Below are 27,586 nucleotides of genomic sequence, written 5' to 3'. Positions count from 1 at the left end.
GGAATGTCTTCAATGCATCCTCATGTCCTTGTTCCTTACGCTGTAAATGAGGGTATTCAGCATTGGTATCACTAGGGTGTAGAATACTGAGGCCATTTTATCAGTAGCTAATGAGTGGTTGGTCTTTGGTTGCAAATACACAAAGAGCAAGGTCATGTACAACACAATGACACTCATCATGTGAGAGGTACAGGTGGAAAAGACTTTTCCTTGCCCTTCTGAAGAATGTATCCTCAAAATGGCAAGAACGATGTTGAAGTAGGATATTAGAGCAATAATCATAGAGAAAAACAAATTCGTCCTCAAAGAGGTAAACACAGCTGTTTCTGAAATGTAAGTATCAGAACAGGATAATGCTAAGGGGCATTATCACAGTAAAATGGTTGATGACATTGGAAGAGCAATATGACGCAGAGAAGACACAGGAAGAGAGAGTGCTGTGTCCAGACTGTGGGGGGATGTGAAGGATGCCAGCAGAAGCAGACCTGTGGAGACACTGCCACCACGTAGAGAAGGGGCTGCAAATAGTGGAGTAGTGGTCATCGGCCACTGCAGCCAGCATGAAAGTCTCAGCCACAAGAAAAGCTATGAATCCACCTAGTCGGGCTGCACATCCTTAGTAGGATATGGTTTTCTTTGAAACCAAGAAGATAACCAGCACTTTAGGGGCAATGACAGTAGAATTGCCAAGACTGATGATAGCCACGTGCTGGAGGGAAAAGGACATGAGGGTTTGAAGTTGAGAGTAAACACTGGTGAGACTGATGCTCTGGTTCCCTACCGCGGTCAGCCCATAGATGACCAGGAAAACAAAGAAGAGAGGCATCGGGCATTCTGGACAGTCTGAGACTCCTGTGAGGATGAACTTAGTCACCTGAGTGAGACTCTGGAGCCATTTATGCTATTGCTTTTATCTTTTAGTGAGGAAAATGGAAAGAGATTGATAGATGCTAAAATTGCTTTTTCTGTTAGATGCTAGATTGTTAAATGACATTTGAAATCAGTACACTTTTGTTCACAAACACTTAAAAGTTTCAGATCTTAGTTACTTTTCTTTCCATCCTTTCCCAAAATTCAGAAATACAAACTTTCCACAGATCAGTTTCAGGTTCTTAGAACTCTTTGACAAAGCTATTAATTTTTTATTCATTGTTGGATGAAATTTATATTGGATAAATATACATCAATTTATTATAATAGTGTATTAATGAATATTTATGTGCATATATTGAACATAATATATGATATTGCATGAATAGATATACATGCATGGATATATATGTCTGTATATATTTCCATGTTCACACATGCTTCTGTGTACATGCATGTTTCCAATGATAAAAGAGAGCTACCTATGAGAAACTGATGAGTCAGAGTGACTTCCAGCATTTTTTCCTTAGCTGTCACAGGCCTTCTTTCAGCCCATATTTTGTCATCATCCTTGAGAATTTCAGTATTTCTGTGGGAAACACTTTTAGTACCCTGGGTTTTCCTTATCAGTTTCTACCGCTCCACTATGCTTCAGCTGCCCACAAACAGACCACACCTCCATACTGTTCCTTCTTAGTATCATTCAGAAACCCTGAATACTCTTTATTTAATATTTCCTTTCTTCTGCTGAGTAAGCCAGTCCTGTCCCATCACTCGACTTCTAATTGCTCAGACTCCTCTATTGTTTTTTTCTCTCATCCCTTCCTTTCCTTTCCAGCTTACAGCTCTTTCCTTTAAATTTCTTAAAGCCTGTGTCGACGAAAATAATCCATAACCAATCTATAAATGAAAACTTGGGTGAGTTTATTCTGAGCTTAAATCTGAGGATTATAACCCGGGAGAGTCTTTCCACAAAGGAACAGAGCACTCCAAAGAAGTGGGAGTATACAGGGTGGTTATATACCCTCAAAGAGTATGTTTCACATATGATTGAAATGTCCCTTTTACAATAGTCACGAGGCTGCTCTGTCAGCACAGCGATTGATGGAAACGGCAGATAGGTCTGCTGTCTCAGTGAACACCGTGGGGTGGCAGGTCTGTTGCCTCAGGCTGGGCAGTCACAGATGAGCGCTGCAATCAGTTCCCAGCCTAAAGAAAGATGCTTAATCTTTAAGGAGATGCCAACATTGGGAGGGGGAGAGAAGTTGCACCTTTATCTCAAGGGCCTTTTGCTCTTGCCATAGGGAATCTCTAAAGCAGATATACAATGCATGCTCAACGGCCTCGGTCAGGCCCTTTTGGAAAGACAAGGTCAGGCTGAATTAGGTTTACACAAAATGGCTTCCTCATATACTCCAATATATCCTATTACTTGCCATTTTTATTTGTCGCCTGTTTTGATTTTTAAAATTTGTTACTTACAGTTTTGATTTGTTAAAGTTTGAACACTTTCTTGTACTTGGATAGAGAAATGAGTTGGGGAGAAAGCTAGCATTATTTAGCGTTGTTTTCTCTCAGTGTTACTGAAAGTTCAGGCTCTGATCCTGATGTCAATCCAAATAATGACAACGGAGTCTTGGGAGAAAAAGAAAAGCTTTACTTTGCCAGGCAGAGGGAGCAAAGAAGGGCTAGTGCCCCAAAAGTTACTTGCTGCCTGTTAAGAAATGGGTAGGGGTTTTTATTTGGGGTTTTAAGTAGGGGAGGGGGACCATGGACTTCTTGGTCAGCATTTTCCCATCAGCCTGTGTCTGGGGCTGCTTCCAGCATAGGAGACAAAGGACTGCTCAGACGAATGTCCTTGGCTGCATATCTCCATGGTGGAAGGTAGACTCTGACGTCAGGAATCTGAGGAGTCGGGCCTGGGAAGCTTCGGTTTCTTGATAGTCTGTGGATATTAGTTTCTCTGTGAAAGGACTTCAAGGTCCTGGGATTAGCACAACTTTAGTGGGAACCCAGTTTGAAGCCATCTGAGTTCAACAATTTGTAACTTCTATTTGGTTGTAAAGCTCAGAGGGTCAGAGATTAAAGAAACAAATATTTACATATGAGTGTAACTAAAGACCCAGGGAACTAGGAATGCAGGTTTTTACTTTTAACCCCATACATGCCAGGTTCTCTGTAGGGGAACCAATATCAGGGCTGATATTAACTAAGAGCTAGTAACATCAGAGCTATGCTGGGCACTTTTAAATATTGATCTCTTTATTCTGCAGAAATATCCTAGAAGATGTCTGTAATTACTTCTATGTCTGAAAGACAATTGAGATTCAATGAGGCTAAGTTACTCAAGGGATGTTATTTAATCGTATGGTTTTATGATTTTGCTTGTTTGATTGGCTAGTTGGTTGGCTGAGCATTAGTCTATCAGTTATTAGCTGTGTGATTTCTATCATGTATTTATATTCTTGTTTGTATGAATTAAATGAGATAATGCACATATATAGGTTAGTTGTCACACAGCCTAGTAACAACGAATGCAAAATATTTCATAGCAGTAGTTACAGTTATTAGCATGTTTTGAATGATTTTTTAATGTGGTTCCTTACTTCAGTCACAGTAACTCATTCTACCTCACTGAGGGCTTTTATAGTTGAAATAGAAATAGCAAGTGGACTACAGTTTTCATCTTCAGAAAACTGGGGCACATGATAGCTAGCTATATACTCAACAAACAAATCAGGCTCTGCTCTCCAACGACATGATTCTCTCTTATATCTGTGGTGCTTGTTTGTTTTCATTTAAAGATGTTTTATTCCATGCATCAGATATGTGTCTGGAGTTGATCTCATGCTGTTGCATCAGTTATCCTGTATCTTTTGTCTCCTACCACCACATCTAAAAAGAACTGGCACAAACAGTATGAAAACCGACAGACAGGTTGTGTGGTTCCCTGGCCAGAAATGAACCCAGGCCACAGCAATGAGAGCACCAAATCTTAACCACTAGACCACAGGGCTGGCTCTATTTGCAAAAATCATTACCCATTAAAATTCCCTCTTCTACAGAAATATAACTGATGGTAAAGCTAGGGTTGCTTTTTGTTTCAGTAGCTATATGTCCCTGAAGTAAAGATTCTGTAGAACAACTCCAGTTTCCTCCGGTACCTTCAGAATCTTGTTTGATTTTGCATTTGTTCCTGAGTTATTTTAATTTTTTACAGTTTTTTTCAAGTTTGTTTCTGAACATAAATATTTTATAGGTCTACCAAAATAATAAATTCTCAGTAAATACAAGTGTAAGGGTTGGCCCCATGGCCAAGTGGTTATGTTCATGTGCTCCAGTTTGGTGGCCCAGGGTTTTGCTGGTTCAGATCTTGGGCATGGACATGGCACCACTCGTCAAGCCATGTTAAGGTGGCATCCCACATAGCACAACCAGTGGTACTCACAACTAGAATGTACAGCTATGTACTGGGGGACTTAGGGGATGAGAAGAAGAAGGGGGAAAACTGTAAAAATTGTCTAAATGTTAATCATTTTATGTTTCAATTGTGGGTGAGAAATAATATTGCAAATTAATTTATAAACAGTTTCTGAAATGATTTCAAGAGTAGCCATTGATCTCTAACTGTAGAATTTGTCTGAAACTTATTTAAAGCTAGGTTGTATTAGGGGAAACTGCATCTCGATATGAGCTCTCTGTGTCCACCAGCGACATAGAGACTGACTGCTGACACTAGGAATCCTTCTATCTTATGACTTATCACTCTGGGAAAATGAAAACTTGTTTTTATCAATGTTAAGTCATTTAGTAGGTCTCTCTTGGAGACGTAGAATCTTATATTTTAAAGACACCTAAGAAGCTTCTTATCTGGTTTAAAAGATCCCTCAATTCTTCCAATTCAAAGGCAGATGACATCCCTCTTTATACTAAGGTGAACTATACTCCCTGTAATGACTATTCACTATTCTGCATGAGTGCTCAAGGAGTCTAGTTTATCAATAGGAATGCTGGACTCTATTGTTTAGGTCATATTACCTTCACTTCCACTTAGCAATCAATGAGCAGAGATTTGAGTCTAGGAAAAGAGAAAAGTGGCAGATATCATTTCAGTCCTGAGTCTGATTTAAATTGTTAAAACTTTCAAGGTACTTAGTCTTCAAGTCTAGAATTAGTAATAAATAAATTATTTGGTTTAACCTACCTGTACACAGAGATCTGGTGAGACTCATTCCTGAGGTTGCTGCATGAAGCATGCAAAATAGTTTTATGTGTCTGAAATCCCTGAAAACCTTCACATGGAAATAAGTTTATTTATGCCCCATTCCCTGAATGAGAACAAAATAAAAGTCTCATTCTCCAGGGAAAGAAAGATAAATAGAGTGCTCACTAGTCAAGTGTCCACTCACAATTTCATTCAAAGAGTGAAAATGCAGAGATAGACAAGGGACTCTCTTCAGTGATCATTTTGAAGAACAACCACATACAATGATTCCACCTTTTGTTTATTTGTGTGTTTCAAATTGTACCCCTACATTTGCTGGGAAATGTTGCTGCTGGCCCTGGGATGGAAGAAAATTCAGCAGTTAGAAAGCACAGGATTCTGGCCCCAATGTTCAATTTTGATGTGACTATTAGGAATAAAATTAAATGCAAAACCTTCATTCTTTTTTTTTAAAAATAATATAGAATTATATTTCTTTTTTCTTTTTCTTTTTTACTGGGAAAGATTCACCCCAAGCAACATCTGTTGCCAATCTTGCTCTTTTTTTTTTTTTGCCTCCCCCAAACCCCAGGGCATAGTTGTATATTCTAGTTGTAAGTCCTATGTGAGCTGCCACCACAGAATGGCTACTAACAGATGGATGGTGTCATTCCATGCCCAGGAACTGAACCCAGGCCACCAAAGTGGAGCATGCTGAACTTTAACTGCTAGGCCATCATGGCTGGCTTGCAAAACCTCCATTCTTGTGTCAACAATAAGCCTTCATGTATTGGCCATAAAAATCAGAGAACGTACAACATAAATTCAAAATGTGAATTGCTGTAATGGTACTGAATATCAATTTTTAATTGAAATTTGTAAAGCATCCAGCATACACTTGGTCTTATTTCTAGTTTTTAATAAAAATTATTTGGATGGAAAATATATTTTTTCATATAATCCTGTGATCTCTCTTTCAGCAAAAATAACTATTGTAATAAATACTGATAACATTTTTATTTTACTTTTTGTCTAGAATTTTCTAGTCCATAAGCTTTATCAGTGAAAAGTGCATGTCTGAATAGTTTGTCTTTGTATGAACAGCATCTAAAATAACATCCAGGAAAGATTCAATGTTCAAAAGATATTTGTTGACTGACTGACTGATGGAATGAATGATGAATACGTGAATGAATGAATACAATATATATCCTAAAATTCTGAAATAAAACATGAGGTTTTCATTCCCAGTGCTGGAATCTATCTTTAATGTGATTTTAACTTTGATAAAGAAACAGCAACAACTTGTACATCATTCTATAGAATATTCACTACTTTAGGGCAGGACACAATTGTTCTTTCTTCATCTTGGTGTTGCTAATACCTAACAAGGATGTGGCATATTCTAGGCTCTAAAGTAATGAAGTAACAAACTGTGAACAATAAAGAGGAACTTACAAAGATTTCTACCAACTTTAAGTCATTCATAACAATGAATTTAAATCCTTGAGTTTATTTCCAGAGTCCAAATATCCACATGGAGTTCATGTTGCTTCCTCTGTAATGTCTTTTGTGTGTTGTCCATCATGTGACCACAGGCAGTCTGTACCATGCTCAGTTAACAATGCTTTTGTTCCCACATCACCTCTGCCAACTTGCTCATCTGCTTAGCATTCCCAGAACATTGTGAAGATTTTTTTTAAAAAAACTATTTCTTTTACTCTTTCCATTGTTATTGATGCCTTATATAACTCTTCAATCTCTCAATTGAAGCTTATTTACTGTACAAGAGTTATTTCACATTTCTTAAGTTTTTTATACTATTAATAAACTTACCTTGGTCAAGCAGATAAAATTCTAAGACAGGACCTTTGTTGGATCACAAAATGTCACCTTTCTAAATATTTGTAAGAAACACACACACACACACCTACATATATACACATACATACATATATATAAATACGCAGAAAAATGACATTATAGAGACCATATTTCCATCACCCACATTAAACAAGTTTTACCTTATAAGATTCATTGTTTTAAAGTACTACATAATTACTTATGAACTAAATTTGCACTGATACCGTCTCCCCCATTCCCATTCCCTCTACCCCACCTGGAGGCAACAACTATTAACTATTACAATCTTTTTTCTGTTTTCCTAAATCTTTTTATTCTTTTTATCAAGGTAACAAAACTTTAACAAGAGATCCACACTCTTAAGTTTTTAAGTACACAATACAGTAATGCTAACTATAGGTGCAATGTTGTACAACAGACCTCTAGAACGTAATCATCTTGCATAAATGAAACTTTATGCCATAGCAACTCCTATTTGCCCTTCCCTCAGCCCCTGACCACCACCGTTCTACTCTCTGCTTCCGTATGTTTGACTATTTCATAGGCTTCATATAAATGGAATCATACAGTATTTGCCCTTCTGTGACTAGCTTATTTCACTTAGTATAATGTCCTCACGGTTCATCCATTTTGTCTTTTTTAAGAGTAAAATGAATTTACTGTTATGTTCTTGGGTAAATAAATTATACACACTATTTTTTAGTTATGTGGTCTTAAAATTTACATAGTGGATTTGTGATGTTTACATCATTTTATGATTGGCATATGTATATATTTGGCCCAAACTTAAGATTTGGAGATTTAATTATCTTGATTGCTATAGATTTGGCTCATGGATTTAAACTGGATGAATATTATGTTTGCTTCTGAGTCTTCTCTATTAAGAGCAACAATGCAGTTCACATATTCTTATTCTTCAGTTTGCTCACATACAATAATGCATCTAATGTATATACTTGGATGATACTTGAAAGTTATTAGATCATATGGTATATTTTCAAATCTTGTAGGCACAGCAAATATATTTTTAAATTGATTCTACCAGTTTATACCTCCATAAAGAATTTTGGGGTATTTATTCACATTTTAGCAGCACTTAATAATGCCAAGCAATTCAAATTTTGCTAAATCAAACAAAGCAATGGTATATCATTATTGTTTTACTTTGAACACTGATTAAAAATGAATTTAGACTACTGGATATCCACATGCAAATTTAAAAGGTCAGACTCATAACTCATACTACATACAAAAATTAACTCAAAATGGATCAAAAGCTAAATATAAGAGCTAAACATATAAAACTCTTAGGAAAAATAAAGAGGTACTGAATTGACAATAGATTCTCTTGTTTTTGGTGAGGAAGATGGGCTTTGAACTGACATCTATGCCAGTCTTCCTCTAGTTTGTTTGTGGGTCATTGCCACAGGATGGTTTGATGAGTGATGAAGGTCCACACCCAGGATCTGAACCCACGTACCCAGGCCACCAAAGCAGAGCATGCCAAAATTAAACACCACACCACCAAGCCAGCCCCAGACAATAGATTCTTAAACATACAAAAATCATAAGAAATAAAAGAAAAATAGATAAATTGGACATCATTTAAATTAAATGTGTTGTGCATCAAAGGACATTATCAAGAAAGTAAAAAGACAACCTATAGAATACAAGAAAATATTTACAAATAATGTACTCAATAAGAGTGGAAAATCTAGAATATTTAAGAAACTCCTACAACTTAACAACAAAAAGTCAAATAACCTAATTAAAAAGTAGGCAAAGGACTTGAAAAGAAATTTCTCCAAAGCCAATAAGCACATGAAAAGATGCTCAACATCATTAGTCATTAAGGAAATGTAAATAAATCCACAATGAGACACCACTTGACACCAACTAGGATGGAAAAGAACCAATAGAAAATAGAAAATGTTGGTGAGGATGGAGAGAAATTGATTCACATGTGAATGGCTGGTGAAAACGCAAAATATGAAGTAGTTCAGCTGTTGTGGGAAACAGCTTGTCAGTTTCTCAAAAGTTAGGCATAGAATTACCATATGACCCTACCATTCCACCCTAGGTAAATACTCAAAAGAATTGAAAACAAATAATCAAACAGGGACATATACCTGCAGCACTATTCACAATAGCCAAAAGGTGGAATAACATCAAATGTCCATCGACAGATAAAAGGACAAACAAATTGCAGTATATGCATACAATGGGATATTACTAATCCATAAAAAGGAATGAAATATAACATCAAAAAGAATAAAGTCCTTAACTAAAGAGGTGAAAGAACTAAGTTTTCAGTTTGTAAACTGAACACTGCAAAAGATTGATAAAAATAATTAAAGAAGACACAAACAAATGGAAAGACATCCCATGTTAATGGATTGAAATACCTAATATTGTTATGAAGTCCATACCATACAAAGTGATCTACACAGATAAAGGAATGCCTATCAAAATCTCATTTTCCCCAGAAATAGAAAAACAATTATAAAATTCATATGACACCACAGAAGACGTTGAATAGTCAAAGCAATCTTGAATAAGAAGAACAAGAACCAAGCTGAAAGCATCACACTTCCTGATTTCACAATATATTACAAAGCTACAGTTATCAAAACAATATGGTGTTGGCATAGAAACAGACACAAAGATCAATGGAACAGAACAGAAAGCCCAGAAATAAACCCACACGTATATGGTCAATTAATTTTTGTCAAAGGAGCCAAGAATATACAATATGGAAAGGACAGTCTCTTCAGTAAATTGTAATGGGAAAACTGGGAAGCCAAGTTCAAAGGGATGAGACTGGACCTTATCTTACACTGTACACAAAAATCAACTCAAAATGGATTAAAGATTTAAACATGAGGCCTGAAACTGTGAAACTCCTAGGAAAAAAACATAAGGGGAAAACTTCATGACATTGGGTTTGGGAATGATTTCATGGATGCGACACCAAAAGCACAGCAACAAAAGCAAAATAGACAAGTGAGATCACATCAAGTTTAAAAACTTCTGCACAGCGAAGAAATCAATCAACTGAATGAAAAGGCAAATAGTAAAATGAGAGAAGATATTTGCAAATCATATAACTGATTGGGGGTTAATTTCCAAAATGTATAAACAAATCCTAGAACTCAATGGCAAAATAAAACTAATAACGCTATTTAAAAGGGGGATAAATACTTGAATAGACATTTTTCCAAAAAAGACAGATAAATGACCAAGTACATGAAAATATGCCCAAACCACAAATTATTAGGGAAATGCAGATCAGAAGCACTATGAGATATAAGCTCATACCTGTTAAGATGGCTATTACAAAAGTTTTATAATATTTTAAAATTATAAAACTTTTCTCTACAGCTATGACAGAATATCTATCACATCCATTCCAAGAGAGAACTCTGGGTAGAAAATCTCTTGCTTGTACCTGCTAAGGATCATCTTGAAAAGTGACCCTTGAAACTTTGCAGTTCACAGTATACTGCTGACAGGGTCTCTCTCACATAGAAAGAAAGAAGGCCTCGCTGAATGTAGCCTGACATTCAGTGCTAGGGGACATCTTCCTTGCAACGTTATTAAGCTGTACAGCAGTGACAAAATATCTATGACATCCATTCCATGAAAGAAGACTGTTGAGAGAAACTCTTACTCCTAGCTTCTTAGTATCTCCTAGAAAAGTGACTTCAAACTTTGCAGTTCACAGCATTTTGACAGGGTCTCTCCTGCATAGAAAGAAAGGAATTTGAATGCAGTTTGCCAGTAGCTGTTAAGGAAAGTCTTCCTTTCTGATTTTTAAAAACTTTTCTCTATAGCTAGGACAGAATATCCATAACATCCATTCTAGCAGAGAACTCTGGGTGTTAAAACTCTTGCTTATAGCTGCTAAGGACCATCTTGAAAAGTGACTTTTGTTCTAGAAGTTTTATGGTTTAGGACTTGCCTTCAAGTCTTTGATTCATTTGGATATAATTTTTGTGTATGGCTAAAGATAATGGTCTACTTTAATGTTGTTGCATGTGGCTGTCCAATTTTCATTTATTGAAACTGGCTGTCCAACACCATTTATTGAAAAGAATTTCCTTTCTCCGTTGTATGTTCTTAGCTCCTTTGTTGAAAATTAGCTCTCCATAGATATGTGGTTTTATTTCTGAGCTTTCAATTCTGTTCCATTGATCTGTGTGTCTGTTTTTGTACCCCTACCACACTGTTTTAATTACTATAGTTTTGTGGTATATTTTGAAGTTAGGGATTGTGATGCCTCCAGCACTGCTGTTTTTTCTCAGGATTGCTTTACCTATTCAGGGTCTTTTGTTGCCCCATATGTATTTTAGGATTCTTCACTGTGTTTCCATGAATAGTGTCTTTGGGATTCTGATTGGGATTGCAGTGAATCTGTAGATTGCTTTAGGTAGTATGGACATTTTAACTATGTTTATTCTTCCAGTCCATGTACATGTGCATCTTTCCATTTCTTTATGTCATCACTGATTTCTTTCAGTAATGTCTTACAGTTTTCATTGTATAGGTCTTTCACTTTGTTGGTTAAATTTATTCTTAGATATTTTATTCTTTTTATTGTGATTGTAAATAGGATTGTAGTCTGTGTATAGAAACGCAATTGATTTTTTAAAACTTTTTATTGAGATTATGATAGTTTACAACCTTGTGAAAATTCAGTTGTACATTATTATTATTTTTAAAGATTTTATTTTTTTCTTTTTACTCCTCAAAGCCCCCCGGCACATAGTTGTATATTCTTCATTGTGGGTCCTTCTAGTTGTGGCATGTGGGATGCTGCCACAGTGTGGTTTGACGAGCAGTGCCATGTCCGCACCCAGGATTCGAACCAACGGAACACTGGGCCGCCTGCTGCGGAGCGTGCGAAATTAACCATTCGGTCAAGGGGCCGGTCCCCCAGTTGTACATTATTTTATGTCAGTCATGTTGTAGGTGCACCACTTCACCCTTTGTGCCCATTCCCCACTTCCCCTTTCTCCTGGTAACCACTAATCTGTTCTCTTTGTCTACATGTTTAACTTCCACATGAGTGGAGTCATACAGAGATTGTCTTTCTCTATCTGGCTTATTTCACCTAACATAATACCCTCGGGGTCCATCCATGTTGTTGTGAATGGGAGGATTTTATCCTTTTTTATGGCTGAGTAGTATTCCATTGTATATATACACCATATCTTCTTTTTTAAATTATTTTTTATTGAGTTAATGATAGGTTACGATGTTGTGAAATTTCAGTTGTACATTATTGTCTGTCAGTCGTGTTGTAGGTGCACCCCTTCACCCTTTGTGCCCACCCCCACCCCACCTTTCCCCTGGTAGCCACTAATCTTTTCTCTTTGTCCACATGTTTCAATTCCTCATATGAGTGGAGTCACACAGAAATTGTCCTTCTCTATCTGGCTTATTTCACTTAACATGATTCCCTCAAGGTCCATCCATGTTGTTGCAAATGGGATGATTTTGTTCTTTTTTTATGGCTGAGTAGTATTCCATTTTAGGTATATACCACATTTTCTTTATCCAATCATCTGTTGTTGGGCACTTAGGTTGCTTCCACGTCTTGGTTATTGTAAATAATGCTGCAATAAACATTGGGGTGCGTGGGACTTTTGGAATTGCTGACTTCAAGCTCTTTGGATAGATACCCAGTAGTGGGATGGCTGGATCATATGGTAGTTCTATTTTTGATTTTTTGAGGAATCTCCATACTGTTTTCCATAGTGGCTGCATGAGTTTCCATTCCCACCAGCAGTGTATGAGGGTTCCTTTTTCTCCACAACCTCTCCAACATTTGTTACTATTTGTTTTAGTTATTTTTGCCATTTTAATGGGTATAAGGTGATATCTTAGAGTGTAGTTTTGATTTGCATTTCCCTGATGAACAGCAACGATGAACATCTTTTCATGTGCCTGTTGACCATCCGTATATCTTCTTTGGAGAAATGTCTGTTCATGTCTCCTGCCCATTTTTTGATCTGGTTGTTTGCTTTTTTGTTGTTGAGTTGTGAGAGTTCTTTATATATTATGGATATTAAGCCTTTGTCAGAAGTATTTCTTGCAAATATTTTCCCCCTATTAGTGGGTTGTTTTTATTGTTTCAATCCTGTTTTCACTTTCCTTGAAGAAGCTCTTTAGTCTGATGAAGTCCCATTTGTTTATTCTTTCTATTGTTTCCCTTGTCTGAGAAGGCATGGTGTCCGAAAAGATCCATTTAATACTGATGTCAGAGAGTGTACTGCCTACATTTTCTTCTAGAAGCCTTACGGTTTCAGGTCTAAGCTTTAGGTTTTTGATCCATTTTGAGTTTATTTTGGTGAATGGTGAAAAAGAATGGTCAATTTTCATTCTTTTACATGTGGCTTTCCAGTTTTCCCAGCACCATTTGTTGAAAAGACTTTCTTTTCTCCATTGTATGCCCTCAGCTCCTTTGTTGAAGCTTAGCTGTCCATAGATGTGTGGTTTTATTTCTGGGCTTTCAATTCTGTTCCATTGATCTGTGCACCTGTTTTTGTACCAGTACCATGCTGTTTTGATTACTGTAGCTTTGTAGTATGTTTTGAAGTCAGGGATTGTGATGCCTCCACCTTTGTGCTTTTTTCCTCAGGGTTGCTTTAGCAATTTGAGGTCTTTTCTTGCGCCATATAAATTTAAGGATTCTTTGTTCTATTTCTCTAAAGAATGTCATTGGGATTCTGATTGGGATGGTGTTGAATCTGTAGATTGCTTTAGGTAGTATGGACATTTTAACTATATTTATTCTTCCGATCCATGTACATGGAATGTCTTTCCATCTCTTTATGTTGTCATCCATTTCTTTCAGAAAAGCCTTGTAATTTTCATTGTATAGGTCTTTCACTTCCTTCGTTAAATTCACCCTGAGGTATTTTATTCTTTTCTTTGCGATTGTGAATGTGATTGAGTTCTTGAGTTCTTTTTCTGTTATTTCATTATTAGAGTATAAAAATGCTACTGATTTATGTAAATTGATTTTATACCCTGCAACTTGGCTGTAGTTGTTGATTACTTCTAAAAGTTTTCCAATGGATTCTTTGGGGTTTTCTATATATAAGATCATGTCATCTGCAAACAGTAAGAGTTTCACTTCTTCCCTCCCTATTTGGATTCCTTTTACTCCTTTTTCTTGCCTAATTGCTCTGGCCAAAACCTCCATACTATGTTAAATAAGAGTGGAGATAGAGGGCATCCTTGTCTCCTTCCTGTTTTCAGGGGGCTGGCGCTCAGCTTTTGCCCATTGAGTATGATGTTGGCTGTGGGTTTGTCATATATGGCCTTTATTATGTTGAGGTAGTTCCCTTCTATGCCAATTTTGTTCAGAGTTTTTATCATAAATGGCAGTTGGATCTTGTCAAATGTTTTCTCTGCATCTATCGAGATGATCATGTGGTTTTTACTCCTCAGTTTGTTGATGTGGTGTATCAGGTTGATTGATTTGTGGATGTTGAACCATCCCTGTGTCCCTGGTATGAATCCCACTTGATCAGGATGTATGATCTTTTTGATGAATTGCTGAATTCAGGTTGCCAAGATTTTGTTGAGAATTTTTGCATCTATGTTCATCAGCGATATTGGCCTGTAGTTATCTTTTTTCATGCTCTCCTTGTCAGGCTTTGGTATCAGTGTGATGTTGGCCTTGTAGAATGTGTTAGGAAGTGTTCCATCCTCCCTAATTTTTTGGAATAGCTTGAAGAGTATAGGTATTAAATGCTCTCTGAAAGTTTGGTAGAATTCCCCAGGAAAGCCTTCTGGTCCTGGGGTTTTATTCTTTGTGATGCTTTTGATTGCTGTTTCGATCTCTTTCCTTGTGATTCGTCTGTTCACATTGTCTGTTTCTACTTGACTCAGCTTTGGGAGGTTGTAAGAATCTAAGAATTCATCCATTTCCTGTAGCTTATCCATTTTGTTGGCATACAGTTTTTTGTAGTATTCTCTTATGATCTATTGTATTTCTGTGGAGTCTGTTGTTATTTCTCTTTCATTTCTGATTTTGTTTATCTGAGCTTTCTCTCTTTTTCTCTTTGTAAATCTGGCGAGGGGTTTCTAAATTTTATTTATCTTCTCAAAGAACCAGTTCTTTGTCTCGTTGATCCTTTTTACTGCCCTTTTTGTTTCAATAGCATTTATTTATGCTCTGGTTTTTATTACTTCTCTCCTTCTGCTGACTTTGGGCTTTGTTTGTTCTTCCTTCTCTAATTCAGTTAGGTGTAATTTGAGATTTCTTATTTGGGATTTTTCTTGTTTGTTAAGATGTGCCTGTATTGTGATGAATTTCCTTCTTAATACAGCTTTTGCTGCATCCCATATGAGTTGGTGTGGCATGTTATTTTCATTTGTCTCCAGATACTTTTTGATTTCCTCCTTAATTTCTTCAATGATCCATTGCTTGTTCAATAGCATATTGTTTAGTCTCCACATCTTTGTCCTTTTCTCAGCTTTTTTCTTGTAACTAATTTCTGGCTTTATAGCATTATAATCAGAGAAGATGCTTGTTATTATTTCAATTTTTAAAACATTTATGGACGCTTGCCTTCTTTCTCAACATATGGTCTATGCTTGAGAATGTTCCATGTGCACTTGAGAAGAAGGTCTATTCTGCTGTTTTTGGATGGAGTGTTCTATATATGTCTATTAAGCCAACTGTTTTAACTTTTCGTTTAGCTCCACTGTTTCCTTGTTGATTTTCTGTCTGGATGATCTGTCCAATGATGTGAATGGGGTGTTGAGGTCCCCTACTATTATCGTGTTATTTTTGATAGCTTTTTTTAGGTTTGTTAATATTTGCTTTATGAACTGTGGTGCTCCTGTGTTGGGTGCATAGATATTTATAAGCATTTTCTTGATGGAGTGTCCCTTTGATCATTATATACTGCCCCTCTTTGTCTCTCTTCATCTGCCTTATCTTGAAATCTACTTTGTCTGATATAAGTATTGTGATACCTGCTTTCTTTTGTTTGACATTAGCTTGGATATCATCTTCCACCCCTTCACTCTGAGCCTGTATTTGTCATTGGAGCTGAGATCTGTTTCCTGGAGGCAACAAATTGTTGGATCTTGTTCTTTAATCCATCTTGCCACTCTGTGTCTTTTTATTGGAGAGTTCAATCCGTTTACACTGAGGGTGATTATTGATGTATGAGGGCTTAATGCTGTCATTACATCACTCATCTTCCCATTCTCCTGCATTTCCTTTGTTTCTCATCCTGTGTGTTTTGGTATACCCATTGACTTAGGCAGTTTCTTAGCTTTTCCTTATTTATTTTTTGTGTCTCTGCTCTGTTTTTTAGTTTAGTGGCTACCCTGAAGTTTGTGTTCAGAATCTCTTGAATAACATAACCCATTTTCTGATGGCCTCTTATTTCCTTAGTCTAAACTGATTCAGTCCCTTTCCTCCTCCCCTCCTAAGTTATTAATCTCATCTCTTATTCTAACTTGTTTTGTGAGTTTGTCACTTTAACAGTGAGAAGATTGTCTTTGTTTTTTTTTCTTCCCTTTAGCCTAACGCTATAGTTGAATATTTGCTATCCTATTCTGATTCTATTTATTTGTCTCCTTACTCTGTGTTTTGTGACTCCTTTCTCCCTTTTTTCTTTTTTTCAGATATGAGGGCCTTCTTGAGGATTTCTTGTAGTGGTGGTCTCATGGCTACAAAGTCCCTTAGCTTTTGTTTGTCTGGAAAAGATTTAATTTCTCCCTCATATGAAGGATATTTTTGCTGGATAGAGTATGCTTGGCTGAAGATTTTTATCTTTTAAAGTTTTGAATATGTCATTCCATTCTGTCCTAGCTTGTAAGGTTTCTGCAGAGAAATCTGCTGAAAGTATGATAGGGGTTCCTTGGTAGGTTATTTTCTTCTGTCTTGATGCCCTGAGTATTCTTTCTTTGTCACTCATTTTTTCCAATTTTACTACTATATGCCTTGCAGTAGCTCTTTTTACATTGATAAATCTGGGAGATCAGAAAGCTTCCTCCACACACATTTCCCTCTCATTCCCTAGATTTTGGAAGTTCTCTGTTATTATTTCTTTGAGCACACTTTCTGCACCATTCTTCTTCTCTTCACCTTATTAAATACCTATAATTCTTATGTTGCATTTCCTCATTGAGTTGGATATTTCTCAGAGGCTTTCTTCATTTCTTTTTAGTCTCAGTTCTCTCTCCTCTGCTGTCTGGAGCAATTCAACATGTCTGTCTTCAATTATGCTGATTTGCTCCTCTATAGTGTCCACATGAGCATTGAAGAAATCTGTATTTTGTTTTATCTCTTCCATTATGTCTTTCATCTCTAGTATTTCTGATAGTTTCTTCTTTATAGTTTCAATCTCTTTTGTGAAGTAGCTCCAGAACTCGTTGAATTGTTTCTCTATATTCTCTTTTATCATTGAGTTTTTTGACTATAGTTATTTTGAATTCATCATTGTTTAGTTTACTTATTTCTGAGTCCTCAAGACTGAAGTATGGGTATTTATTTTCTCTCTGTTCTGGAGACTTGATTAACTGATGCTGGAAGAACAATTTTGATATTATTCGGTTGCAGTTACAGCCTATCGCCACTGGGTGGGGGTTGAGAGCTCTGTATTCTGAGCCCTCCTCCTTCAGCTGAGATGGCGCTGCAGGGTGCAGCATGGTGCAGGCGGCAGGGGGCATTTTCTCCTGCATGCAGTGCTGGGTTTCCCAATCAGCTCTCTCCATCTGGTCTTCTGGCATCTTGGCTTGATGAAGTCACCCCATGCAAAAGCTTTTGCCTTGTTAGAGGGCTTCCCTCTAGGCTGCAAGGGCCCTAGGGAATCCTGGGTGATCCCATGGACACACAATCCCTCCACCACTTCTTCCCTCATGGAGCCTCCTGCAACAGTGATCCCAGTCTTTAGGGGTGGGAGTGAAGCTCTCTCTCCCTGTTCCAGCTCCTCCAAGGGGGCTCCAGCCTCTCCGTCCTCCATCATTGGCTGCCATGACTCTCTGAGGATTCCTGTGCCATTAGGATATTTTCTGTTGGAATATTGTTGCTCCTTTTTGTTGAATGTTGGAGGGGAGAGAGTCCCGGGCAAGCTCACTCTGCTATGATGCTGACGTCACTCCTGCAATTGATTTTTTAATGTTGATTTTGTACCCTACAACTTTACTGTGTTTTTTGATTATTTCTAATAGATCTTTGGTGGATTCTTTAGGGTTTTCTATATTTAAAATGATGTCATCTGAAAATAGTGACAGTTTCACTTCTTCCTTTTCAATTCAGATTCCTATCATTTCTTTTTTCTTTTGCCTAATTGCTTTGGCCAAAACCTCCAGTACTATCTTGAATAAGAATGGTGAGAGTGGGCACGCTTGTCTTGTTCCTGTTCTCACAGGGATGGCTTGCAGTTTTTCACCATTAAGTATGATTTTGGCTGTGGGTTTGTCATATATGACCTTTATTATGTTGAGGTACTTCCCTTCTATACCCATTTTATTCAGAATTTTTATCAAAAATGGATGCTGCATCTTATCAAACACTTTCTCTGCATCTATTTTTATTCTTCATTTTGTTAGTGTGGTGTATCACATTGATTGATTTGTGGATGTTGAATCATTCCTACATCCCTGGAATAAATTCCACTTGAATTTATGAAACTTTAGTTTATGAAACTTTTCATGTACTGTTTTATTCAATTTGCTAATATTTTGTTGAGAATTTTTGCATCTATGTTCATCAGTGGTATTGGCCTGTAATTTTCCTTGTTTTGTGTTGCCCTTGTCTGGTTTTGGTGTCAAGGTAACGTTGGTCTCATAAATGGAGTTAGGGAGTGTGCTGTTCTCTTCAATTTTTTGTAAGAGTTTGAGAAGGATAAGTATTAATCTTTGATCATTTGGTAGAATTCACGAGAGAAGCCATCTGGTCCTAAACATTTGTCTTGGGGGAGGTTTTGGTTACCATTTCAATCTCTTTACTTGTGATTGATCTGGTCAGATTTTCTATTTCTTCTTGATTCAGTTTTGGGAGGTTGTTTGATTCCAAGAATGTATCCATTTCTTCTAGGTTATCCAATTTGTGGGCCTATAGCTCTTCATAGTATTCTCTTATAATCATTTGTATTTCTGTGACGTCCATTGTAATTTCTCCTCTTTCATTTCAGACTTACTTACTTGAGTTATCTGTATCTTTTTCTTAGCGAGTCTGGTTAAGGGCTTGTCAAATTTGTTTATCTGTTCCAAGAACCAGCTCTTAGTTTCATTGATCCTTTCTATTGGTTTTAGTCTCTGTTTCATTTATTTCTGCTCTGGTCTTTATTTTCTCCCTTCTACTGTCTTTGGGTTTGGCTTATTCTTCTTTATCTACTTCTTTTAGGTATAGTGTAAGACCTTATTTGAGATTTTTCCTGTTTCTTAAGGTAGGACTGTATTACAATAAGCTTCCATGTAAGTACTGCTTTTGCTACCTCCCGTAAGTTTTGGTATGTTGTGTTTTTATTTTCTTTTGCCTCCAGCTATTTTTCTTTTGATTTCTCCATTCATACAATAGTTGTTCAGTAGCATATTACTTAGTCTCCACATATTTGTGACTTTTCCAGCTTTCTTCTTGTAGCTGATTTCTAGTTTCATAGTATTCTGGTCAGAGAAGATGTTTGATATGATTTCAAGCTTCTTGAATTTATTTGGCCTTCCCTTGTTTCCCAACATATGGTCTATCTTTCAGAATTTTCCATGTGCACTTGAGAAGAATGTGTATTCTGCAGTTTTTGGATGAAATGTCCTGTTTATATCTATTGAGTCCATCTGATCTAATGTTTCATTGAGGCCACTGTTTCCTTCTTGACTTTCTGTCTGGATGACCTATCCATTGACATAACTTGAGTGTTAAGGGCCCCTGCTATTATTGTGTTGCTGTCGATTTCTCCCTTTAGGTCTATTAATCATTGCTTTATATACTTTGGTGCTCCTGTGTTAGGTGCATATCTATTGAGTGTTATGTCTTCTTGGTGGAATGTTCCTTTTATCATTATTTAATACTCACTTTTGTCTCACCTTATTTTGTCTTCAAGTCGGTTCTATCTGATGTAAGTATAACTACACTCACTTTCTTCTGGCTGCCATTTGCTTGGAGTATCATCTTCCATTCCTTCACGCTGAGCCAGTTTTTCTTTAGAGCCAAGATGGGTCTCTTGGAGGCAGCATATTGTTGGGTCTTTTTCCTTAATCCACCTAACCACTCTGTGTCTTTTGATGTGAATTCAATCCATTTACATTTAGAGTGATTATAGACTGTTTAGTACTGCGATTTTACCTTTTGTTTCCTGGATGCTCTATATTTCCATTCTTTCTTTTTCCTGGTATTTTGGTCTACCACTTCAGTTATGTGGTTTTCTGTGATGTTTTTATCCATTTTCTTTTAATTATGATTTGTGACTCTGCTTTGATTTTTTGCTTTGTTGTTGCCATGAGGTTTGTATAAAGGATCTCTAGATGAGATAGTCAATTTTCTGATAGTCTCTTATGTCTATTAGCCTATGCAGGTTCAGTCTTTTTCCTCTTCACCTTCTATGTTTTTGTTGTCACAAATTATCCCTTTTTGTGGTGTGAGTTTGTTACCAATTGAAGTGGTGATAGTTATTTTTAATGCTTTCTTTCCCTTTGTTTTTTGTTATAATTGTTTAGTAATATATTCTGATATACACCTGAAATTTTCTTTTTCTGTCTATTTATCTCCTTGCTCAAAGTTCTGTAAAGGTTTGCTTATTTGTTTCAGGTAAGAGGGCACCTTTCAACATTTCTTGTAAGGCGAGTCTAGTGGTGATGAACTCCCTCAGGTTTTGTTTGTTTAGGAAAGCTTTTATTTCTTTGTCATATCTGAAGGGTAATTTCACCAGATAGAGTATTCTTAGCTCATAGTTCTTGTCTTTCAGTATTTTGAAAAGATCTTTCCACTGTCTCCTAATCTGTAGGGATTCTGCTGAGAAATCCACTGCAAGCCTGATGGAGGTTCTTTTGTTGGTTATTTTCTTCTTTCTTGCCCTTGATAATTTTTCTTTGTCATTGATGTTTGACAGTTTTATTTTTTAAATTTTTTTCTGCTTTATCTCCCCAAATTCCCTCCCATACATAGTTGTATATCTTAGTTGCAGGTCCTTCTGGTTGTGGTATGTGGGATGCCGCCTCAACGTGGCCTGACAAGCGGTGCTATATCTGCTCCCAGGATCTGAGCCAGTGAAACCCTGGGCCGCCACAGTGGAGCGTGCAAACTTAACCACTCAGCCATGGGACCAGCCCCTGACAGTTTTAATATTACGTTCCTTGGAGAAGTTCTTTTTGCATTGATGTCATCAGGAGTTCTATTATCTTCATGTATTTGCATGTCAAGTTCCTTCCCCTGGTTTGGGGAGTTCTGTGCTATTATTTCTTTGAATAAGCTCTCTGCTCCTCTCTTCTCCTTCTTGGATACCTACAATCCTTATGTTACTTTTCCTAAATTGAGTTGGATATTTCTTGAAGAATTTCTTCATTTTGTAAAAATCTTAGTTCTCTCTCCTCGTCCACCTGAATCGTTTCTTGATTTCTATCTTTGAGCTCACTAACTCTCTCCTACATATGCTCTGCTTTATCTTTAATGCTACCTACATTATTTTTCATCTCATTGTGTTCTTCATCTCCAGAATTTCTGTTTGGCATTATTTTAGAGTTTTACTCTCTTTGGTAAAGTACTCCTTCTGTTCATTAATTTTATTCCTGAGCTCATTGAACTGTCTTTCTGAGTTTTCCTGTCACTCATTGAGCTTCTTTATGACAGATACTTTGAATGATCTGTCATTAGATTGTAATCTTTTGTGACTTCCTGTTTGGTTTCTGGAGAGTTGTCATTGTCTATCTGTTCTGCTGTGTTAGTGTAGTGCTTCACGGTGTTTGAAGAATTGATCCTCTGCTGGCACATTTGTGGTAGTAGTCATCTTTTCTTATTTGGGTATGCCTTTTCTTACTTTGGTTTGGGACTCCTTTTAGTTGTACTCAAGAGCCTGTACTTTCAACCCTCCACTGCTTCTGCTAGAAGTGTCATCAGTGCCTTCCTTCTGCTGCCTTGTGCCTCTGAGGTTGCTGGTGCCTTGCTGCTTAAGATGTCACTGCAGTCTCAAGTGTTACCAGTGGGGTCACCAGGCTGCAAGCTCTTCTGCTGCTTCCAGGGTCTCTTGGGTCTCATGTTCTTCCACTGGCTCTCCACAGGCTTGGGTGCTGCTGCCCCATGAACTACATGCAGTGCTACTCCTGTGTTGCCTGTGGGTGCTGGTTGCGCCACTGCCAGGGTTGCTGGGTTTGTGGTTGTCATTGTCACTGCTGGGGACCTGGGGAACCAAGGATTTGTATGAAGCCCCTGTTGCTGGTGGAGCTGATGTTAGGGGTGACACCATTGGTCACTGGATCATTTATTCATCTGTAGTTACTGATGCCTCTTGTTGCAGGATCCACCTACAACAGAGGCCCACTGCTGGGCCTTTTTTCTGCTCTTGCCACCTCTGCTCACAGTCACAAGAGCCACTGCTTGAGGATCCACACCCTGGGTCACAGTCACATGGGAGGGAGAAGGGGTGACACTTCCACTGCTGCTCAGGAGTCCAGTCTACCCACTTTCACATGTATAGATGCATGGATGTGTCCTGTTGTGATGTGTAGGGAGTCCTCTCTTGGTTATGGATGTCCCATTGGTTGTAACTTAAAAGGGGAAAACGGGAACAACTTACTCTGTCATGATGTTGACATCACCTCCCTTTCTTTTATTAGTGATAATAAATTCTCTTATTCTAATCTTGTAAAGTTATTCAACTTTCTTGTATTTAAATTCTGTCTTCCAATTAGATTTCAAACCATAAGTAAATCATTTTTAACATTTCTTTGTATCTCCCACAACCCCTGATTCCAATGCTGTGAAACCAATAACTCAATAAATTTAATGAGCTTATGAGAAATTCAACAAAAGCTTAAGTGGCTTTTTTCATCAGAGGTTACAGGTATTATTTTGTATTTTGTATTCAGAGAAAGTGACCATCCTTTATTTATAAATATTACTTATAAATATTTATCTTATATTTAGTCAGAGAGTCACCTAGAATAAAAAAAAAGTTGAGAAATCAACAAGGTATTTTCTACTGTGTACGTTTGATTTTTCAAATATATTTTTAAATTATAGAACTAATCTTTAAATTTTGTCCCAGGCCTAGTCCCTTCGCAGTTTTTCTGCTTAAACCGATGCAAAGCCAGCTGGGTATTTTATAAAGAACACCCTTGCTGATAACGTATACTCTTTACAAATGTGGTAGTTTTCTACCCTGTGTCTGACAGCTAAGTCCCTAATGCTTAGCAACACAGACAATGATCTTGAGGATTATTCACATAACCAAGATAGGACATTTATTTCTGTGCTGATTTTTATTATTTCCTTCCTTCTACTGACTTTGGACTTTGTTCTTCTTTTGCTGGTTCCTTTTGTTGTGGTTTAAGATTACTTATTTGAGGCTTTTCTTGCTTGTTGAGGTAGGCCATTATTGCTATAAATTTCCCTCTTAGTATCACTTTTGCTGCATCCCATAAGAGTTGGAATGTTGTTTTCCTTTTCATTTTCTCCAGGCTTTTTTCAATTTCTCCTTGATCTAATGGTCAGGAGCATTGTTTAGTCTCCACATATTTGTGGCTTCCTCAGTTTTTTTCTTGTAGTTGATTTCTAGTTTCACAGCATTGTGGTCAGAAAAGATGCTAAATAAGATTTCAATCCTCTTAAATTTATTGAGGCTTGCCTTGTTTCCCAACATATGGACTATCTTTGAGAATGTTCCATGTGTACTTGAGAAGAATGTGTATCCTACTGTTTTGGGGTGGAATGTTCTATATATATCTATTAAGTCCATCTAGTCTAATGTTTCATTTAAGGTCACTGTTGCCTTGTTGACATTGTGTCTGAATGATCTATCCATTGACACAATTAGGGTATTGAGGTTCCCTAATATTGTTGTGCTGCTGTCAATTTCTCCCTTCAGTTCTGTTAATGGTTGCTTTAAATCCTACTGCTGGGTATTTATCCAAAGAACATGAAATAAACAATTCAAAGAGATTTTTGCATCCCTATATTCATTGTAGCATTATTCACCATTGCAAGATGTGGAAGAAACCCAAGTGACCAAGTGGAAGAAACCATGGATGAATGGGTAAAGAAGACGTGGTATATATCAATGGAATACTACTTACCATAAAAAAGGCAGACAAAATCATGCCATTTGTAACAACATGGATGGACCTTGAGGATATTACACTAAGCAAAATAAGTCAGGCAGAGAAAGACAAAGCCTATGATTTCACTCATATGTGGAAGATAAACAAACACATCAATAAGGGGAACAGATTTCTGGTTACCAGAGAGGTAGGGAGTTGGGGGAGGGCAAAAGGAGTGCGTATGTATGGTGAGAGATAAAAACTAGACTATTGGTGGTGAACATGACACAGTTTATACAGAAACTGATATATGATAATGTACACTTGAAGTTTACACAATGTTATAAGCCAGTATGGCCTCAATAAAATAATTAAACAAAACAAGAAGCTAGGACACCTCCAAATCCCTAATGCCCAGATCTTTAATGTACTCAAGCTTCCTCCACCTCCCCAGGGAATAAATAGCTGGTGAGATTCCATTCCATACGGTGTACACCAGCCTGTGTACACTACTGGCTTGTTCTTATCTCCACCTCTCTCTTTTCTTTTTTCTTTCTCTTTTCTCCTCTCTTCTTCCTTCTGCTCTCCTTTCCCCTTTCCTTTTCTCCAACTCCCTTGCCTCCTCTCTCATTCTCTTTCTTCTTTATTTTATTCATCAAATATTTGTTAACACTTACTATATGTGGGGCCCTATATCAGCCAATGAGAACACTATGTTAGAGTTTATGGTTGAATAGAGAGGTGAGTATTAGTAAAATTATCACAAATTGTGATGTGTTCTATAAAGGTAAAGAAAAAAAGATATAATAGTAGGTTCCAGAGACCTGGTCTGATCTGGAGTGTTTGAGAACACATCCCTAGTTTTAAAATTATATCTGAGAGGTAAGTTGAATTTACTAACTTGTTCCCTTTTTCTCTTTTCTGTTTCATTTCTGAGAGAGAAATCTCCTCATCTGCCAGCTGCTGACACATATGGCCCAGTGTAATATTTTTATACCTGCTTGCTGTGCTAGAATTTTCCCAATAATCAATAAAGATTCCCTGAAACTATGTTTTGGACACATATTTGATATTTAACAAGTCTAAAGATGGTAGCAGTGAAAAATTGACCTTGATTCTTCCCCATTGACTGGTGCCTTCATGGACATCTGTCTCCCCTGCCCTTCTTGCACACTCCCTTGGTCTCCATCACCTGGTTTGGGGCTGGCCTCCTCTGGAAACCAAGACTGGATTCAATCTCTCTAGCTTCCCCATCCTTGTTTCTCTTCCTGTTAATTTTTCACTAAGTGAAACAAATCAAAAATCTTATTAAAGAAAATTTCCAATGTCACTGATGTACTTACTATATTCTAAGGCAGCAAAGTATATTTTAATCTTGTTTTTAGTAGCAAGGTATGATTTAAATCAATTTCACCTGATAAAGCTGAATGTTGGCAAGGTTGTGGAGAAAATAGAAATTCGAATTCAATGTTACTGACACTAAAATTTGGAGGATTTATTGGCAGTGTCTACCAAGATTTTAAATGTATGTGCTTCTTGAGCCAGCAGATCCTCTCCAGGACATACTTGTACAAAATGTCCACCAGTGGGGATTGGAGAAATAAATAGTTCAATCATACTCAAAGAATCTTGCTGCCAATAAAAGTAATGAGATAAATCAGTATGGACTGACATGGAAAGGTGTTCACAATATATTGTGAAGTGGAAAAGATCAAAGTATAGAACTATATAGGAGTATGATCCTATTTCTGAAAAAAAAAATTAGAAATAGCAACTCTGAAAGAATAAGTGAATACTAGACATCTCTGGGTGGTAGGATATCTGGGTACATTCATTTCCCAATGCATCACCTCTGTAATGTTTGAACTTTCACAATGAACATGTATTATTTTGTTAAATAAGTAATCATGGCTCTATAATATTATTATATATTAATTTACAGTGGATTTTCCCTCTCCTATTCCTGACCTTTTATTTGAGCAGTTTCTGTCCTTCATTCCCTCAAGGGATGTCACAGAAAATTTTTAAAAAATCCTTTCCAGTCTTTCTGGCTTTTGCCTTTAGGGGAAGAGACTTTATTATGTGCATAAACAAAATGTTTTATTCCACAGCAGGAGGAATGCAGAGTCTTCCTCATCCTAGGAAAAGATGCCACCAGACTGAGGTGAGAAAGAAGAGAGAGCCCGAGAGGCCATCAGAGAGAGAAAGAGATCTTTTCATATCCTAGAGCAGACATAACCCACACACTGTTCTCAGTAGGTGGGCCCAAAAGGAGTAGGGGCCAAGCCTTGCCAGATCTTTTGATTTTTTCCTTCTTTTCCCCAAAGCCCCCTAGTATATAGTTGTATATTCTAGTTGTAGGTCCTTCTTGCTTCTGCTATGTGGGATGCTGTCTCAGCATGGCTTGATGAGTGGTGCCACATCTGTGGCCAAGATCAGAACTGATGAAACCCTGGGCTGCTGAAGCAGAGCACGCAAACTTAACCACTCAGCCACAGGGCTGGCCCCCTTTTGATTTTTTACATCAAAGCTTAAGTTAAAAACTCTTAATTTTTAATTGTCTCAATTGTGCAGTTCAATCTAAGTGTACCTGAGTACATTTGGGCTGCTATAACAAAATATCATAGACTAAGTGGCTTATAAAAAGCAGAAACTTTTCCCACAGTTCTGGAGGCTGAGAAGTCTAAGATCAAGGCACCAGAAGATACAGTGTTTGGAGAACTCTCACTTCCTGGTTCATAGTCATCTTCTCACTGTGACCTCACACGGTGAAATGGGTAAGGGAGCTCTCTGGGATCTCTTTTTTATGGGGACTAGTCCCATTGAATAGCATTCCATCCTCATGACCTAACCACCTCCCAAATTCCCCAGCTCCAAATACCATCATTTGGAGGTTAGGTTTTCAACATGTGATTTTGGGAGAAGGACATAAACATTCAGTCCACTGCAGTACCTGCAGTTAAACCCAACATACAGGCCACATATGTGAACTGATCAAGGAGGAAGTGGCAGCCTCATGAAAAAATTCCTGTGTTCCAAACATTGGCCAAGGAGCAGGAGCTGTGAGCACCTCTCTCCACAGGTGCCAGAGTAGACCAGGACAACATGCTCCTTCCCACCCCTGATACCCTGCTTAAGACCAAGAACCATAGGTGTTGGATTAAAGAAGAAGAGAGATGAGGGGACAAGAAACCCAAGAGGACCTGATCTGATGCTTTTTATCTGCTGGTATAGGTGAATGGAGACACAGAGTCATAAATGAAATTGGATAAGAAAAGAAAGAATCATTAATAATATAGATTATTGTTTGTAACTCTTGTAGGAAAAACAGGTGCTCTGCCCAGTTACCTTGGGAGCCAGCTTTTTCTTAAGAACCACAGCCCCGGGGTTTTTTTTTTTTTTTTTTCTTGCTGCCTGACCACAACCATC

At 37.4% G+C, this 27,586-nt stretch overlaps 1 protein-coding gene and 1 pseudogene across 1 annotated transcript in view; one reads left to right on the top strand and one right to left on the bottom strand.

Annotated features, from left to right (window-relative positions):
- LOC103563328 (ral guanine nucleotide dissociation stimulator-like) overlaps nucleotides 1–24,287 on the top strand; it is a 90,762-nt gene extending 66,475 nt beyond the window's left edge. Inside the window, exon 9 of the mRNA XM_070582979.1 lies at nucleotides 24,086–24,287. Within this exon, the coding sequence (XP_070439080.1) occupies nucleotides 24,086–24,157 (72 nt within the window). The 3' untranslated portion in view covers nucleotides 24,158–24,287. The remainder of the gene's footprint in view (nucleotides 1–24,085) is intronic.
- LOC139077063 (olfactory receptor 8J2-like) lies at nucleotides 10–17,698 on the bottom strand (annotated as a pseudogene).
- Nucleotides 24,288–27,586: the final 3,299 nt, after the last annotated feature.

This window comes from Equus przewalskii, chromosome 18, assembly GCF_037783145.1.
Source record: "Equus przewalskii isolate Varuska chromosome 18, EquPr2, whole genome shotgun sequence".
NCBI lineage: Eukaryota > Metazoa > Chordata > Mammalia > Perissodactyla > Equidae > Equus > Equus przewalskii.
The sequence above is the reverse complement of the archived record's forward strand: the minus strand, read 5'-3'. Positions and strand labels throughout refer to the sequence as shown.